The following is a 16,858-nucleotide window of genomic DNA, read 5'->3' as shown; positions in this document are numbered from 1 at the left end:
CCACCATGCCCAGCTAATTTTTTGTATGTTTAGTAGAGACGGGGTTTCACCATGTTAACCAGGATGGTCTCAATCTCCTGACCTCATGATCCACCCACCTCAGCCTCCCAAAGTGCTGGGATTATAGGCGTGAGCCACCGTGCCCAGCCGGGGTTTGTTTTTTTTAACCAGGTCATAATCAGAACCACTTGAAGTGTGTGTGTGTTAGAGCTGAATTTTAGGTTTCGTCATATTGGGGAAGTTATATTAAACCCTCTATTCTAGAAACTCATTTGTGGTTCTAAGGGGTTATATGATCATTAGGACCAATGAGAGCAGTTTTCTCTGGTCTCTTTCCTTCGCCAAGTTGTCACACTCCAAGAATATTATTAACCTTCAGTCAGATCCCCTTAGCATAGAGGTGTCAAGTCACTGTTCTGCAATTCTGTTCTCACCACTCTTATTCCACTGTGAACTTCAGAAAACTCTGGAACGAGAGACTCGCCAGTGCCAGGCTCTGGTGATCTGGACTGACTGTGATAGAGAAGGCGAAAACATTGGGTTTGAGATTATCCACGTGTGTAAGACTGGTAAGTGCTGCTGCTGCTGACTTTCTCTACTTTGGGATTCCATAAATAGAGTGTTCTCATTTGTATGTGCAAGTGAGCCACGGATGAGTTCCTCTGCAGATACTTTCCCTGTCGGTCTGTGAGTCCCACCAGCCATGTGTCCTGGAGCAAATCACTGAGCCATTGGGAGCCTCGACTTCCTTGTCTGTAATATCAGGCCAATCCAACATGTTTCCTGGGACTGCCACAGAGATTAGATGAGTTAATGCGTGATGTAAACCATTTAGACCAGGACTCATTCCTTGTTAGGTACAAGCATACAAGCAGATACCCAGCTCCTTGAGAACAGGGACTTTATATTCTTTTTGTTGTTGTTGTTATATATTGAATTATTTTAGTATTTGGTTAATGAAAACAAAAATAGAAAAATAAAATTACATATTGAATATGTGTAAAAGAGTGAATATATCACAAGTAAAGTACAAAGAATAATTACAAAATGTTCTGTTTTCTTTTTTAATCTCTCCTTTTATACAGTACTCGACTATTAATAAATAATTGTTGCAGTGGATTTAAAGGCTCTCGCCGTGTTAATGGTTTTGGGTAACTTAGAGGAAGTGATGAACGGGCCGGCCATTCTCTAGCTCAGAGGGTGGGGTTGCTATTTTCGTTTAGTGGTTTTGTGTTCAGCGCTGTAATGACTCCTGGAAATTTAAGTGCATTAACTTTAAAGGACAGTGTGTGTATGTCCTATATTCTTTCCTGAAGGGACATGAAATTCCCCCACAAAACCCTTTAATTGATAGTATTTTTCTTTTCCCAAAAGGCCTGAGAGAGCAAGTAAGATTAAAGTCTCAAAAGGCAGCCAGGCACGGTGGCTCATGCCTGTAATCCCAGCACTTTGGAAGACTGAGGCAGGTGGATCTCCTGAGGTCAGGTGTTCGAGACCAGCCTAGTCAACGTGGTGAAACCCTGTCCCTACTAAAATTACAAAAATTAGCCAGGTGTGGTGGCATGTGCCTGTAGTCCCAGCTACTCAAGAGGCTGAGGCAGGAGAATTGCTTGAACCCAGGAGGCAGAGGTTGCAGTGAGCCGAGATTGTACCACCGCACTCCAGCCTGGGTGACAGAGTGAGACTGTCTCAAAAAAAAAAAAAAACAATGCTCACCAAGAGCATTTTAGTATTTTAGTTACGGAAGGGGCATGGGTATTTCTCGCAAGGTGGAGACGAGAGACTGAGAAAAGAAATAACACACACAGAGACAAAGTATAGAGGAAGAAAAGTGGGCCCAGGGGACTGGTGCTCAGTAAGTGAGGACCTACACTGGCGCTGGTCTCTGAGTTCCCTCAGTGTTTATTGATCACTATCTTTACTATCTCGGCGAGGGGAATGCGGTTTGATTGTAGGGTGATGGTGGGGAGAGGGTCAGCAGGAAAACATGTGAACAAAAGACTCTGTGTCATAAATAAGTTTAAGGAAGGGTGCTGTGCCTGGATGTGTACATAGGCTAGATTTATGTTTAACTTTACATAAACATCTCAGCGAAGTAAAGAGTAACAGAGCAGTATTGCCACCATGATGTCTCGCCTCCAGCCATACAGCGGTTTTCTCCTATCTCAGAATATAATATATGGTCGGTTTTACACCGAGTCATTCCATTCCCAGAGACGTGCAGGAGACAGATGCCTTCCTCTTACCGCAACCACATACAGACTTTACTCTTTCGCTAATCCTCCTCAGCACTGACCCTTTACGAGTGTCAGGCTGGGGGGCTGTAAGGTCTTTCCCTTCCCACAAGGCCATATCTCAGGCTGTCTCAGTGGGGGGAAACCTGGACAATACCCAGGCTTTCTTGGGCAGGAGTCCCTGCGGCCTTCCGCAGTGCATTGTGTCTCTGGTTAATAGAGAATGGAGAATGGTGATGTCTTTCACAAAGTGTACTGCCTACAAACACATTTTTGACAAAGCACATCCTGCACAGCCCTAAATCCCTTAAACCTTTAGCCAATACAGCACATGTTTTTGTGAGCACAGGGTTGGGACAAGAGTCACAGATTAACAGCATCTCAAAGCACAACAGTTTTTCTTAGTACAGATCAAAATGGAGTTTCTTTATGTTTTCCTTTTTCTACATAGACAAAGTAACAATCTGTCTCTCTTTCTTTTCCCCACAGTTACTAGCTAAGATTAGCTCCATCACTATTTTTGAGAGTATACTCAGTTTAAAGGTTATGGTGGTGTTTCCTCTTTAGACACTGTACACCATTGATTTAACCTAATAGGTAAATTGGTCACCTCACAGCTTCTTGAACTGGTTTGCCTTTATTTCAAGGGGCTTTAAGAAAAGTGAGTCCTTTATGATGGAGGGCAGTGTGGTTTGACTTTGACCTTGGTAATGCCTTGTGTTCTGCAGTAAAGCCCAATCTGCAGGTGTTGCGAGCCCGATTCTCTGAGATCACACCCCGTGCCGTCAGGACAGCTTGTGAAAACCTGACTGAGCCCGATCAGAGGGTGAGCGATGCTGTGGATGTGAGGCAGGAGCTGGACCTGAGGATTGGTGAGGAGCTAGGCAGACCCCCCCATGGCCACATTAATGTTGTGTTATGGGACCAAAAATGGGCTCTGTGTAGATATGTGCAGCCAGCCCTGGACTCTTATTAGCCACCATTTTCACCTTCCTTCACTCTCCAGGAGCTGCCTTTACTAGGTTCCAGACCCTGCGGCTTCAGAAGATTTTTCCTGAGGTGCTGGCAGAGCAGCTCATCAGTTATGGCAGCTGCCAGTTCCCCACATTGGGCTTTGTGGTGGAGCGGTTCAAAGCCATTCAGGCTTTTGTACCAGAAATCTTCCACAGAATTAAAGGTAGGGCCTGGAGTGGGGGTTATGGCCTGGGACCTATGGGCCCAAGGTTAAGGAAGGGGACTGTGAGCGTTAATAGCACTAATAAAGATGTAATTTATTTTAGTCTTGCTGTCATCCTCCCTGGCCCATTACAATCCTCTTAAAGTTCCCTTTGTTATCTGGAAATTCTTCCTTATTTGATATTCCTTTGACTTTCACCACCTTTTCCTATCTGTCATATCATGTGGCTTCTCTGAGACACAGATAAACCTTTTCCTATCTGTCATATCATGTGGCTTCTCTGAGACACAGCCTTTCTGTTTGTCTCTCCTTAATATAGTAACTCATGACCACAAAGATGGTATCGTAGAATTCAACTGGAAAAGGCATCGACTCTTTAACCACACGGCTTGCCTAGTTCTCTATCAGTTGTGTATGGAGGTAAGAAGTCCTTCGAACCCTTAATGATCTAGGAAGCATTCTGCACACCTCCCAGATCACTCCCACTGTTGGCAGAGGTGATCTATCTCGTTCTCCCATTGGACTTTAGCTTTAAGTTTGCATCTCGGGATCACTTTGGGGACCAGTAAGACTAGAACCCCCTGAAAACAGCACTAAAAGGAAAAGGGAAGTATCTGCATTCTTTTTAGATAAAATCAGAAATTTTGGGAAATGTATAGTTGAAATCTCCTCTTGTGGCGTATACTGTCACCAGGAATTATCAAGGATTAGCTAGACCAGTCCAGGTCATTGACTTATAGAGCTAGGAGAGAATGGACAGCGTTTGGCTCAGCCCCCTCTTTGTTGGTCGCGTGAGGAAATCTAGAGAAGTGAAAGTCACAAATTAGTGGGTTAATTTTATATACTGATAAAAGCTAGGAAGAAAATAAGGCAAGGGAAAGGGATAGAGAAAGGCTGGAGGGACAGGGAGGGGAGAGGTTACACTGGAGCAGAGGCTGGAGAGGTTAGGGAGAGGGCTGGAGGGTGGGTGGGACATGCATGTGCTATAGAAGGGAGCAAGACTGGCCCGGGCCATAGGCCAGTCAGTGGCAGAGTTAGGACCCACCCTAACGTTTCCTGGCCCTTGGGCTGTATGGTTTCCTTTCTGATGTCACTTCCTATTAGCACATAACAGCCTGGTTTAACCCAGGGACTGCACAGAGTCATGCTTAAGTAAAATTCCGAGCTCTCTAGGCTTAATTTATGGTGTGCTTCTGGCTGCAGCCCACTGGCAGATTTGTTACTAATTAGGCAAGGGATGTGATAACTGTGCAGTACCCACTATGGACCAGGCACACTTTGTTATGTGTTGTTTTGTTTAATCCTAATAATTCCTGTGAAGGCAGTGATAGCATCCCCATTTTCCAGATGAAGAAGCTAAAGAAAGTGAAGAGACTTACCCACAGACACGTGAGAGCTGTACGTGGCAGAGCACAACCGAATCCCAGTGTGTCCCTACCCCTTCTGCAGACCGTGCTGCTGTCTCCATCTCTCTTTCACTCCACCTTTGACCCTGGACCATTGGGAGTCTCTGTAACACTGCACAATTATTTGTTAAATAAAAAGACCACCAGCCGAGGTTTCATAGTGAAACCCCATCTTTACAAAAAAGAAAAAAATTAGCTGGGCGTGGTGGCACCTGCATATAGTTCCATCTACTTGGGAGGCTGAGGTGGGAGAATTGCTTGAGCTCAGCAGGTTGAGGCTGCAGTGAGCCATGATTATGCCGCTGCACTTCAGCCTGGGTGACAGAATGAGATACTGCCTCAAAAAAAAAAAAAAAAAAGATCAACTTAAATAATAATAAAATATAAAAGTAAGTAATAAAAAGGCCCGCCCTGTTTCTCCTTCAGTCGGATGTGGTACGGGACTACGTGGTGGGCGATGCAAACTATGAAGTTGGTTTTAAGATTAAAGGTCTCTAGCTTGTATTGTATAATTTCTCCTATTTCTTTTTTTCTTTTCCCTGAGACAGAGTCTGGCTCTGTCGCCAGGCTGGAGTGCAACAGCACGATCTTGGCTCACTGCAACCTCTACCTCCTGGGTTCAGGCGATTCTCCTGCCTCAGCCTCCCCAGTAGCTGGCACTACAGGCATGCGCCAACACACCTAGCTAATTTTTGTATTTTTAGTAGAGATGGGTTTTCACCATGTTGGCCAGGATGGTCTAGCTCTCTTGACCTTGTGATCCACCTGCCTCAGCCTCCCAAAGTGGTGGGATTACAGGCGTGAGCCACCGCACCCGGCAATTTCTCCTGTTTCTAACTCTGTATTATCCTGAATTTTTTTTTTTTTAAAGGAGCACTGGGCCAAGCATGGTGGCTTATGGGAGTATTGCTTGAGCCCAGGACTTCTGGGCCAGACTGGGTAACATAGCAAGACCCTATCTCTGTATTTTAAACAAAACAACAACAGAAGGAGCACTGTGCATGTGTACATAGAAAACTGTATTCAGGCAATGCATAGGCTGTTGGATTTCATAGTCTCTGGAGGAAGCACCTTAAGGCTTGTCAAATTGCCCTTCGCAATCTTGGTTTGAGTGGGAAAGTAGTGATGGTGTCTATCTTGCTGTCAGCTACAAGCGACATTAAGTGGGCACTCTCCTAGGCTGTCACTGCAGGCCTAGCTGGTGGTCGTCAGTTTGATCTGGAAGGACTGGCATGGGCTATCCACAGGAAGGATGGGGATGATGCACTAACAGGTTAACATGGTCTTTTCTTTCCTGGCTTTCTAGGATCCCATGGCAACTGTGGTAGAGGTCAGATCTAAGCCCAAGAGCAAGTGGCGGCCTCAAGCTTTGGACACTGTGGTATGTTCCGGACAGGCTGTTTCAGGCACTGGGGAAACACTGTTTTGAGGCCGTGGTTCTACTGCCTAGACTGTGGCTTGGTGGAAGAAAATATCACCCATCACCAGGCCACACAAGAAAATGCTTGAGAAAGACACGGTCCTGCTTAGCCTTACTGTTTGTTTTTTTTGTTTGTTTTGTTTTTGTAGACTCAGACTTCTGGGCTCAAGAGATCTCCCACCTCAGCCTCCCAAGTAGCTCGGACTATAGCCATGTGCCATGATGACCAGTTAATTATTTTTATAATTTTTTTGTAGAGACGGAATCTCACTATGTTGACCAGGCTGGTCTCAAACTCTTGGCCTCAAGTGATTCTCCAGCCCCAGCCTCCCAAAGTACTGGGATTACAGGCATAAGCCACCACACCCAACCACTGCCTGGCCTCTTAATGGTTTTTTTTTTCTTTTTGAGATTTTTTTGAGTTTTTTTTTTGAGATGTTGCCCAGGCTGGAGTGCAATGGTGCGGTCTTGGCTTACCACAACTTCCGCCTCCCGGGTTCAAGCGATTCTCCTGCCTCAGCCTCCCGAGCAGCTGGGATTATAGGCATACACCACCATCAGGTGATCTGCCCACCTCAGCTTCCCAAAGTGCTGGGATAACAGGCGTGAGCCACCACACCTGGCTTTTTTTTTGTTGTTGTTGTTGTTAACAACTGCGGCCGGGCGCAGTGGCTCAAGCCTGTAATCCCAGCACTTTGGGAGGCCAAGACGGGCGGATCACGAGGTCAGGAGATCGAGACCATCCTGGCTAACATGGTGAAACCCCGTCTCTACTACAAAATACAAAAAACTAGCTGGGCGAGGTGGTGGGCGCCTGTAGTCCCAGCTGCTCGGGAGGCTGAGGCAGGAGAATGGCGTAAACCCGGGAGGCGGAGCTTGCAATGAGCTGAGATCCGTCCACTGCACTCCAGCCTGGGCGACAGAACGAGACTCCGTCTCAAAAAAAAAAAACAATTGCAATATAACTGCATTGCCTGAGATTTGGGAAACAAAAAGAGGAAGACAACCATCCTTACATAATTACTAGTATCTCTTCCAGTTTTTTAACATGCATGTTTTTACAGCATTATAACTAAAGTAGCTTGTGTTTTCCACGCAAGCATTTTTTCATGTTGCTGCATAATCTGTGTAAATATTACTTTAAATAATCTGCTATATGAACCTACTTTAGAACAGGGCTTCTCAAATTATTTGACCCCAGGAAGAGCCTGACGGAACACAAGTCTGAGTAAATCACATTAGGAGTATGCCTTCTCAGTCACCACTTAGCAGGAAAATTGGGGATAGAATTACTATTAGAATTCACTCTGAAGGTTGGACGTACAGAACACTAAGGCTAACAAGCATGCAGGCTAAGAAGCACACAGGGACTGGTGGGCAGTGCATTCTTTGTCTTGGGCAAGCCACAGTAAATGTGTATATGTGTGGAGGGATTGCATGGGGGCAGTTATGCATTTTGTTTGCTTGTTTGTTTGTTTGTTTTTTGAGAGGGAGTCTTGCTCTGGTCGCCAGGCTGGAGTGCAGTGGCGTGATCTTGGCTCACTGCAGCATCCATCTCCCAGGCTCAAGCGATTCTCCTGCCTCAGCCTCATGAGTAGCTGGGACTACAGGTGCATGCCACCACACACAGCTAATTTTTATATTTTCAGTAGAGACGGGATTTCACCATGTTGACCAGGATAGTCTCAATCTCTTGAACTCGTGATCTGCCTGCCTTGGCCTCCCAAAGTACTGGGATTAGAGGCATGAGCCACCACGCCCAGCTGCATTGATTTTATATAGTAGGCTTATGTTTTTTAGTCCTCACTGGTTAAGTATGCTTTAGTGTGACATATAGTCATCAGCACTGTTAACTTGTCACCTAGGGAAAAAAACATCTGTTATCCCCCAGGAGGCCTCCTGGGGTTTTCACCCTCCAGGAGAATTTACCAGGGCTTGGGTGGTGTTCCCAAAGTGTGGTTCTCAAGACTGTCTGTGTTTGAACAGTGTATTAGACGGCTTTGTTAAAAAATGTAGATTTCAGCCTGGGCACAGTGGCTCAGGCCTGTAATCGCAGCACTTTGGGAGGCTGAGGCAGGCAGATCATGAGGTCAGGAGATCGAGACCATCCTGGCTAACATGGTGAAACCCCATCTCTACTAAAAATACAAAAAATCAGCCAGGTGTGGTGGCAGGTACCTGTATTCCCAGCTACTCGGGAGGCTGAGGCAGGAGAATTGGCATGAACCCAGGAGGCAGCGCTTACAGTGAGCCGAGATCGCGCCACTGCACTCCAGCCTGGATGACAGAGTGAGACTCCATCTGAAAATATATATATATATATATGTAGACTGGGCCAGAGGCGGTGGCTCACGCCTGTAATCACAACATGGCAAAACGCCGTCTCTACTGAAAACACAAAAATTAGCTAGCCGTGGTGAGCGCCTGTAGTCCCAGCTACTCAGGAGGCTGAGGCAGGCGAATTGCAAGAACCTGGGAGGCAGAGGTTGCAGGGAGTCGAAATCGTGCCACTGCACTGCAGTCTGGGCAACAAGAGCGAGACTCGGTCTCGAAAATGAAAAAATTTTTAAAATGTAGATTTCTGGCCAGACGTGGTGGCTCACGTCTGTAATCCCAGCACTTTGGGAGGCCGAGGCGAGCAGATCACCTGAGGTCGGGTATTCAAGACCAGCCAGGCCAACATGGCAAAACCGCATCTCTACTAAAAATACAAAAATTTGCCAAGCGTGGTGGTGCTGTAATCCCAGCTACTTGGGAGGCTGAAGCAGGAGAATCACTTGGACCCAGGAGGTGGAGGTTGCAGTGGGCCGAGATCATGCCATTGCACTCCAGCCTAGGCTACAGGGTGAGACTCAAAAAAAAAAAAAAAATGGAGTTTTCGGCTGGGTATGGTAGCTCACGCTTGTGATCCTTGCATTTTGGGGGGTCAGAGAGGGAGGATTGCTTGAGGCCAGGAGTTCAAAATCAGTCTGCACAACATAGCAGCTTCCCCAGTGGTCAGGGCCCCAAATCTGCTGGCTTCCCAGTTGAGTCCTACACACATTAAAGCCTGAGAACCACTAGGCTAGGATCTGACTCTGCCTGGCAGGCCCAGAAATTGTTGTTGGGCAGTCTTTTCCGCTCTGTTTGACAGAAGCACCTGGAGTGACAGGGGCCAGATTTGACTGAAGATGAGTTGTGTATTTGAGTTGTGCTGCCTGACTTATGCAATACACCTAACATCCCTGTTGACCCATTTCACAGGAGCTTGAGAAGCTGGCTTCTCGAAAGTTGAGAATAAATGCTAAAGAAACCATGAGGATTGCTGAGAAGCTCTACACTCAAGGGTAAATATTCTGGATTTGGGAGTAGAATTTGAACCGTCTTTATCAGGATGAAATATTTTAGAAATAGAGTTTATGGGCCAGGCGTGGTGGCTCACGCCTGTAATCCCAGCACTTTGGGAGGCCGAGGCAGGCAGATCATGAGGTCAAGAGATCAAGACCATCCTGGCCAACATGGTGAAACCCCGTCTCTACTAAAAATACAAAAATTAACTGGGTGTGGTGTGGTGTTGCGCCCCTGTAGTCCCGACTACTGGGGAGGCGGAGGCAGGAGAATCATTTAACCCAGGAGGCGGAGGTTGCAGTGAGCTGAGATTGCACCACTGCACTCCAGCCTGGGTGACAGAGCGAGACTCCATCTCTGGGAGAAAACAAAAATTACAAATAGAGACTGGGTATGCTGGGTCACACCTGAAATCCAAGCACCTTAGGAGGCCTAGGCAGGAGGATCGCTTGAGCTCAGGAGTTCGAGACCAACCTGGGCAACATAGCAAAACCCTGTCTCTACAAAAAAGAAAAATTAGCCAGGCATTGTGCCACACACTTATAGTCCTATCTGTTCAGGAGGCTGAGGCAGGAGGATTACTTTAGCTTGGGAGACGGAGGCTACAGTGAGCCAAGATCGCGCTGCTATACTTCAGCCTGGGCACCACAGCAAGACTATCTCAAAAAGGAAAAACGAAAAACAAATAGAGTCCACGTTACAGTTTTATTGGACAGCATTATTCTTTGTATACTCTAAGAAAAATCTCGAAGCACACACTGGTGGAACTTGTCAGGGTCAGTGAGGCTCATGTGGTGCATCAGGGTTGGTCTGTCAGACTGACCCTCAGAGTGGCCAGTGACAAGCCCCAGGTTCTGAGGCTGCTGGCCTTTATCCTGTGCTGTGCTGCCCCTTTTGTTTCTCCTTTGGCTTCTTTGAGTGTCCTAGCAGGAGAGCCAGCTGCTTTTCACCCCATGAGTGGGTGCATCTCATCTCAGAACTTTTCTGAATCAGGTAACCCAGGTTGCCTTCAGTTGAGTTGGCTACATCAGATGAGTGTTTGTAGGTGTTAGTGGGTGCTTTCAGTTGTTTAATGACCAGAGAGCCTAGCAATTTCTTTTTCTGTTTGTTTGCCTTGGTTTTAGGTACATCAGCTATCCCCGAACAGAAACAAACATTTTTCCCAGAGACTTAAACCTGACGGTGTTGGTGGAACAGCAGACCCCCGATCCACGCTGGGGGGCCTTTGCCCAGAGCATTCTAGAGCGGGGTGGTCCCACCCCACGCAATGGGAACAAGTCTGACCAAGCTCACCCTCCCATTCACCCCACCAAATATACCAACAGCTTACAGGTTGGTTTCTCTGAATGTGCTGCCTGCTGGAACCCAGAGGGAAGTGCTGGGGGTTGGTAGTAAGATTTGAATTTACTCTGTGGGCTGTGATTGTAAAAACCAGTGATCTTGAGATCTCTCTCATTTCGCTTGCTTTGATGAAAGACCGCTTCACCCTTCCCCGTGATGGGCCCCCGTCTTAATCCAGCCCCACCTCCCCACTCTCCGTCAGCTCCTGCTGCTTCCCTACTAGTCCTTCATAGGCAACCTAGGTACCTCTCCTCCCCATACCACTGTGCAGACCCCTACCCCCACTGTGAGCCTTGTGGCCTTCCCAGTCCCTGGAACTAGAGAATTCTATCCATCCTCCCAAGACTGGCTCAGTTTTGGTTGCCTCCTGAAACTTTGCTGCCACCCCAGTCGTGCCACCCCACGTCATTGCAGTTTCCCATTCAGCTCTTCTTGTCTGTCTCAGTCATTTCTTCAGCCAGGGGCAGACTCTGCAGGCACAGGAGCCATTAGGCTTGTTTACATCTGTAGGCTTCTCACAAAGCTGGGGAAATCTTAGTCTTTTGTTCTTCTCCTCCTTCTTTTAATAACATATATTCTTTCTGATTTTAAAAATATGGCCAGGCACAGTGGCTTACGCCTGTAATCCCAGCACTTTAGGAGGACACGGCGGGTGGATCACGAGGTTGGGAAATTGAGACCATCTTGGCCAACATGGTGAAAACCTGTCTCTACTAAAAATATAAAAATTAGTTGGGTGTGGTGGCGTGTGCCTGTAGTCCCAGCTCTCAGGATGCTGAGGCAGAAGAATCACTTGAACCCGGGACGCGGAGGTTGCAGTAAACTGAGATTGCACCGCTGCACTCCAACCTGATGACAGAGTGAGACTCTGAAAAAAAAAATTAGGCCGGGCGCGGTGGCTCAAGCCTGTAATCCCAGCACTTTGGAAGGCGGAGACAGATCACGAGGTCAGGAGATTGAGACCATCCTGGCTAACACGGTGAAACCCTGTCTCTACTAAAAAATACAAAAAACTAGCCGGGCGCGGTGGCGGGCGCCTGTAGTCCCAGCTACTCGGGAGGCTGAGGCAGGAGAATGGCGTGAACCTGGGAGGCGGAGCTTGCAGTGAGCTGAGATCCGGCCACTGCACTCCAGCCCGGGTGATAGAGCAAGACTCCGTCTCAAAAAAAAAAATTACATGTTCATTTTAGACAATTTAAGAAATACAAAAGATTATAAGGGAGGAAAAATTGCCTATTAAGCATGATATTTAACAATTGCAAAGATGTGCCATAATTTATTTTGCCAAATCTGTTTTTTATGTTTTTGATACTATAGTTAACATTTGTAGACATAAATATTTTTGTGGTTCTCCAGTTACTCCTTTGAAGAGATCCGTAGAAGGGGAATTATTGGATATGTGTATAAATGTCTCATTTTGATAGAGTGAGACTCACTAAATCATTGATTACCTAATTGAAAATTACCCTGACAAATTACTGCTTAAACGTGTGCATGAAGTTGGGCTAAGGCCACCAGGTGCAGTGTTGCTGTGTCTCTTGTATTTGAGGAGTCTCTCGCCAACTTCTTATGCTTTCATCTTGTTTTCTGCTTAGATTGGGTTTACATCAAAGAACCACTCTGAAGGGGAAGATTACTCCCTTGCTTATCTTTGCCAGATTTGAGTTGTGAAAGTGTCAACCTAAACCTATCCTCTCCCCAGGACTTATTTGCCTGGCACTCCATGTTAGTGCAGGGCCTGAGGAGCAGTGTGGCCTCTTCTGTGCTGGACATTTGGCTAAGGCTACCAGCGATGCTCCTGTCCTTGAGAGGTGATATTCTAGGGGGAGTTTCAAACTCCTCGTTTCTTCCTAGGGAGACGAACAGCGACTGTACGAGTTTATTGTTCGCCATTTCCTGGCCTGCTGCTCCCAGGATGCTCAGGGGCAGGAGACCACAGTGGAGATCGACATCGCTCAGGAACGCTTTGTGGCCCACGGCCTCGTGATTCTGGCCCGAAACTATCTGGACGTGTATCCATATGATCACTGGAGTGACAAGGTGATCAAGAGTGGTCCCCAGGGAGAGGGAGGACAGTTGTGTTGCGAGTCCTGAGTTCTCTGGTGGAGCAGGACCGTGTTCCTTGAAATGAGGTTATTTTTTGCCTGAGTGTGATAATGGAATCATCTGACTGCTGCACCTGCCGCTCCCTGTAGATCCTCCCTGTCTATGAGCGAGCCTCCCGCTTTCAGCCCAGCACCGTGGAGATGGTGGATGGGGAGACCAGCCCGCCCAAGCTGCTCACCGAGGCCGACCTCATTGCCCTCATGGAGAAGCACGGCATTGGTCAGTGGCTCCTCTGGTTAACTCGCATCTCTTGAGCACTTACCGTGTACCAGGCACAGGTTTCCTCTAGTCTTCAAACCATTGTCTAATGCAGCTGCTGTATCTTTATCCCCATTTTATGGTTGAAATAAGGCTCAGAGAGGTTAAGAACTTACCTAAGTTCACAAAGTGTGTGTTATTAAAACCTGGTCTGAATACCTCCACAGTCAGTGCTCTTAAACCATGCACTGTGCTGTGCACGTAGTAAGAGACTTTTCCCATGGCTTTGAGGGCCCAACTGGGAGCACCTGTTGGCCACATGAGGCTTTGTTCTTTTGAATAAGAACAGCATGTAAGGAACCAACAATTAAAACTTAGGACAGTCATCATAAAATCTGTTTTCATTTTGAAGTGTCAGATCTGGCTCCTCCTTCCCGTGTGGAGTATTGGGTGAGGGTGGCAGCTGTCTCTGCAGGCGTGCACCCACACTGCTCAGTTAGGCTGCTCACGCTGGCCTCATGTATGTGCCAGGACCCTGCTGTTAGCTATGGGTGACTGGATTCTTAGCCTTTTGTTAAAGCATTTCCCATAATTGCTTAGGAATCAGAAACTAGGTTTTAATAAAACACTGGGCCAGAATTGTGTTATTCCTAATAAGTCCCATGGCTCAAGCTTTGCAGATAGGTCCTTGTAACTAATCTGCTGTCCCCTCCATTCGTTTTTCTCAAGGCTCTCAAGGGCTTTCTCTGGCAAGCCTAGTCCAGGAATACCAGCAGCACAGTGGAGGGGAAGCAGAGCTCTCTGGGCATGTGTTACAGAAGCAGCTGCCTCACCCACGAAGGGAGTTTCTTAGGCCTGTGACTTAGGAAGCAGTGCTCCAACGTGGAGTCCTTGACCATCACTAGGACATCCAGAAACCCTGCAGGTTTAGGTAAAATTAGTAGAGGTTCACCCATCATGATTTATTTGATAAAAATGTATGAGGGCTGGATGCGGTGGCTCACACCTGTAATCCGAGCATTTTGGGAGGCCAAGATGGGTGAATCACTTGAGCCCAGGAGTTCAAGACCAGCTTGGGCAACACGGTAAAACCCCATCTTGCTGGGCGTGGTGACTTACGCCTGTAATCCCAACACTTTGGGAGGCTGAAGTGGTTGGATCACCTGAGGAAGGGAGTTTAAGACCACCAGCCTGACCGACATAGTGAAACTCTTGTCTCTACTAAAAATACAAAAATTAGCCAGGCATGGTGGTGGACACCTGTAATCCAAGCTACTTGGGAGGCTGAGACAGGAGAATCGCATGAACTCGGGAGGTGGAGGATGCAGTGAGCCAAGATTGCACCACTGCACTCCAGCCTGGGTGACAGTGAGACTCCATCTCAAAAAAATAAACCATCTTGGCTGGGTGCGATGGCTCAAGCCTGTAATCCCAGCACTTTGGGAGGCCGAGACAGGCGGATCTGAGGTCAGGAGATTGAGACCATCCTGGCTAACACGGTGAAACCCCGTCTCTACTAAAAAACACAGAAAACTAGCCAGGTGAAGTGGCGGGCGCCTGTAGTCCCAGCTACTCGGGAGGCTGAGGCAGGAGAATGGTGTAAACCCGGGAGGCGGAGCTTACCGTGAGCTGAGATCACGCCACTGCACTCTAGCCTGGAGGACAGAGTGAGACTCCGTCTCAAAAATAAAAAAAATAAACCATCTCTACAAAAAATTAGGTGCATGCCTATAGGTAGGGAGGCTGAGGTGGGAGGATCACTTGAGCCCGGGAGGCAGAGAGTGAGGTACACTGAGATTGAGCCACTGCACTCCAGCCTGGGCAACAGAGCGAGACCCTGTCTCAAAAAAAAAAAAAAAACAACACATGAGGCCCACAATAGTGAGAGCTTGGACTAAGCACCAGAGACACAAAGAGGAATAAGACCTCATTTTTTAACTTCTCAATCTAACAGAAGAACCAAACCAACACATTGAATACAATGTAATGGGTTCTGCAGGGAGTAGGCAGGGAAGCAAATGTCATGGGTAGGCTGGCGTTTGAGCTGGACCAAAACTTCATAGTAAGACTGCTGGATCAACGAAGGGCAGCCCAGTGCAGGGCAGGCCTGAGGAAGGCACAGGAGCAGGAAAGCAAAAGCCTGCTGTAGCTGGATTGGGGGTGGTGGCCATAGAAGGTGTCTGGAAAGATGATCCATGCCTGACTTTACAGGGCCTTGGCTTGCCCAGTTGAAGGGCTTAGATGGTGATACGTGGTCAGCAGGGAGTCTTCTAGGATTTCTAAGTAAAGGAACCACAGAGAGGTACACTTAACAAAAAAATAATAATAATAATATTTTTAAAAGATTATTAACAGACTGGGCATTGTGTCTCACACCTATAATCCCAGCACTTTGGGAGGCCAAGGCAGGGGGTCAGGAGTTCAAGACTTGAGGTCAGGAGTTCAAGAGCAGCCTGGACAATGTGGTGAAACCCCATCTCTACTAAAAATACAAAAAATCGATGGGTATGATAACTGACGCCTATAATCCTAGCTACCCAGGAGGCTGAGGCAGGAGAATTGCTTGAACCTGTGAGGGAGAGGTTGCAGTGTGCCGAGTTTGCGCCACTGCACTTCAGCCTTGTGACAGAGAGAGACTCCGTCACACACACAAAAAAGATTATTAACAGTCTTATTTATATACCGTACAGTTCATCTCTTTCAAATGTGTAATTTACATTTTTTAGCATATTTACAAAGTTGTGCAGCTATCACCATAGTCAGGTTTTTGGGTTTTTTTGTTTGTTTGTTTGTTTGTTTGTGATGGAGTTTTACTCTTATTGCTCCAGCCGGAGTGCAGTGGTGCAGTCTCGGCTCACTGCAACTTCTGCCACCCGGGTTCAAGCGATTCTCCTGCCTCAGCCTCCCCAGTAGCTAGGATTACAGGCACGCACCACCACACCCAGCTAATTTTTGTTATTTTTAGTAGAGACAGGGTTTCACCATGTTGGCCAGGTTTGCCTACTTTAGTTATTTCCTATAAAGAGCCAGGCACAGTGGCTCACACCTGTAATCCAGCACTTTGGGAGGCCAACGTGGCAGATCACTGGAAGTCAGGAGTTCGAGACCAGCTTCGCCAACATGGTGAAACACTGTCTCTACTAAAAATGAAAAAATTAGCTGGGCTTGGTGGCAGGTGCCTGTAATCCCAACTACTCAGGAGGCTGAGGCAAGATAATCGCTTGAACCCGGAAGACAGAGGTTGCAGTTGATGGACACTTGAGTTGTTTCTAGTCTTTGGCTATTATAAATAATCCTGCTGTGAACAGTTTTGTACAAGGTTTTGTGTGGACATGTGTTTTCATTTCTCTTGTGTAGACTTAGGAGTGGGATTGCTGGTTTACATGGTAACTCTACATTTAACATTTTTAGGAACCACTACACTTTTTTTTTTTTTTTTTCTGAAGTGGCTGTACCATTTTTTGTTTCCACCAGTAAGGCACTAGGATTCCGGGTCATCCACATCCTTACTTAGTATTATCTCTCTTTTTGATTTTGCCGGTAGGTGTGAACTGCTATTTCATTGTTTTGGTTTTTTTGTGTACGTTTTTGTTTTTTTTAGAGGCAGAGTCTCACTCTCGCCCAGGCTGGAGTACTGTGGCACAATCTC

The 16,858-nt window shown here is 47.0% G+C and overlaps 1 protein-coding gene across 3 annotated transcripts in view; it reads left to right on the top strand.

Moving 5' to 3' along the window:
- Positions 1-16,858, top strand: part of TOP3A (topoisomerase (DNA) III alpha) — a 55,270-nt gene that overhangs the window by 20,618 nt on the left and 17,794 nt on the right. For all 3 annotated transcript variants that reach the window (XM_011975284.1, XM_011975283.1, XM_011975285.1), the window contains 9 exons: positions 461-569; positions 2,963-3,106; positions 3,241-3,411; positions 3,731-3,831; positions 6,124-6,198; positions 9,481-9,563; positions 10,689-10,896; positions 12,760-12,945; positions 13,101-13,230. In XM_011975284.1, coding sequence (XP_011830674.1) covers positions 461-569; positions 2,963-3,106; positions 3,241-3,411; positions 3,731-3,831; positions 6,124-6,198; positions 9,481-9,563; positions 10,689-10,896; positions 12,760-12,945; positions 13,101-13,230 — 1,207 coding nt within the window. The remainder of the gene's footprint in view (positions 1-460; positions 570-2,962; positions 3,107-3,240; positions 3,412-3,730; positions 3,832-6,123; positions 6,199-9,480; positions 9,564-10,688; positions 10,897-12,759; positions 12,946-13,100; positions 13,231-16,858) is intronic.

Source organism: Mandrillus leucophaeus, unplaced genomic scaffold (genome assembly GCF_000951045.1).
Source record: "Mandrillus leucophaeus isolate KB7577 unplaced genomic scaffold, Mleu.le_1.0 Scaffold153, whole genome shotgun sequence".
Taxonomy (NCBI): Eukaryota; Metazoa; Chordata; class Mammalia; order Primates; family Cercopithecidae; genus Mandrillus; species Mandrillus leucophaeus.
Note: the sequence above shows the minus strand (reverse complement) of the source record. Positions and strands in the feature narration are given on the sequence as shown.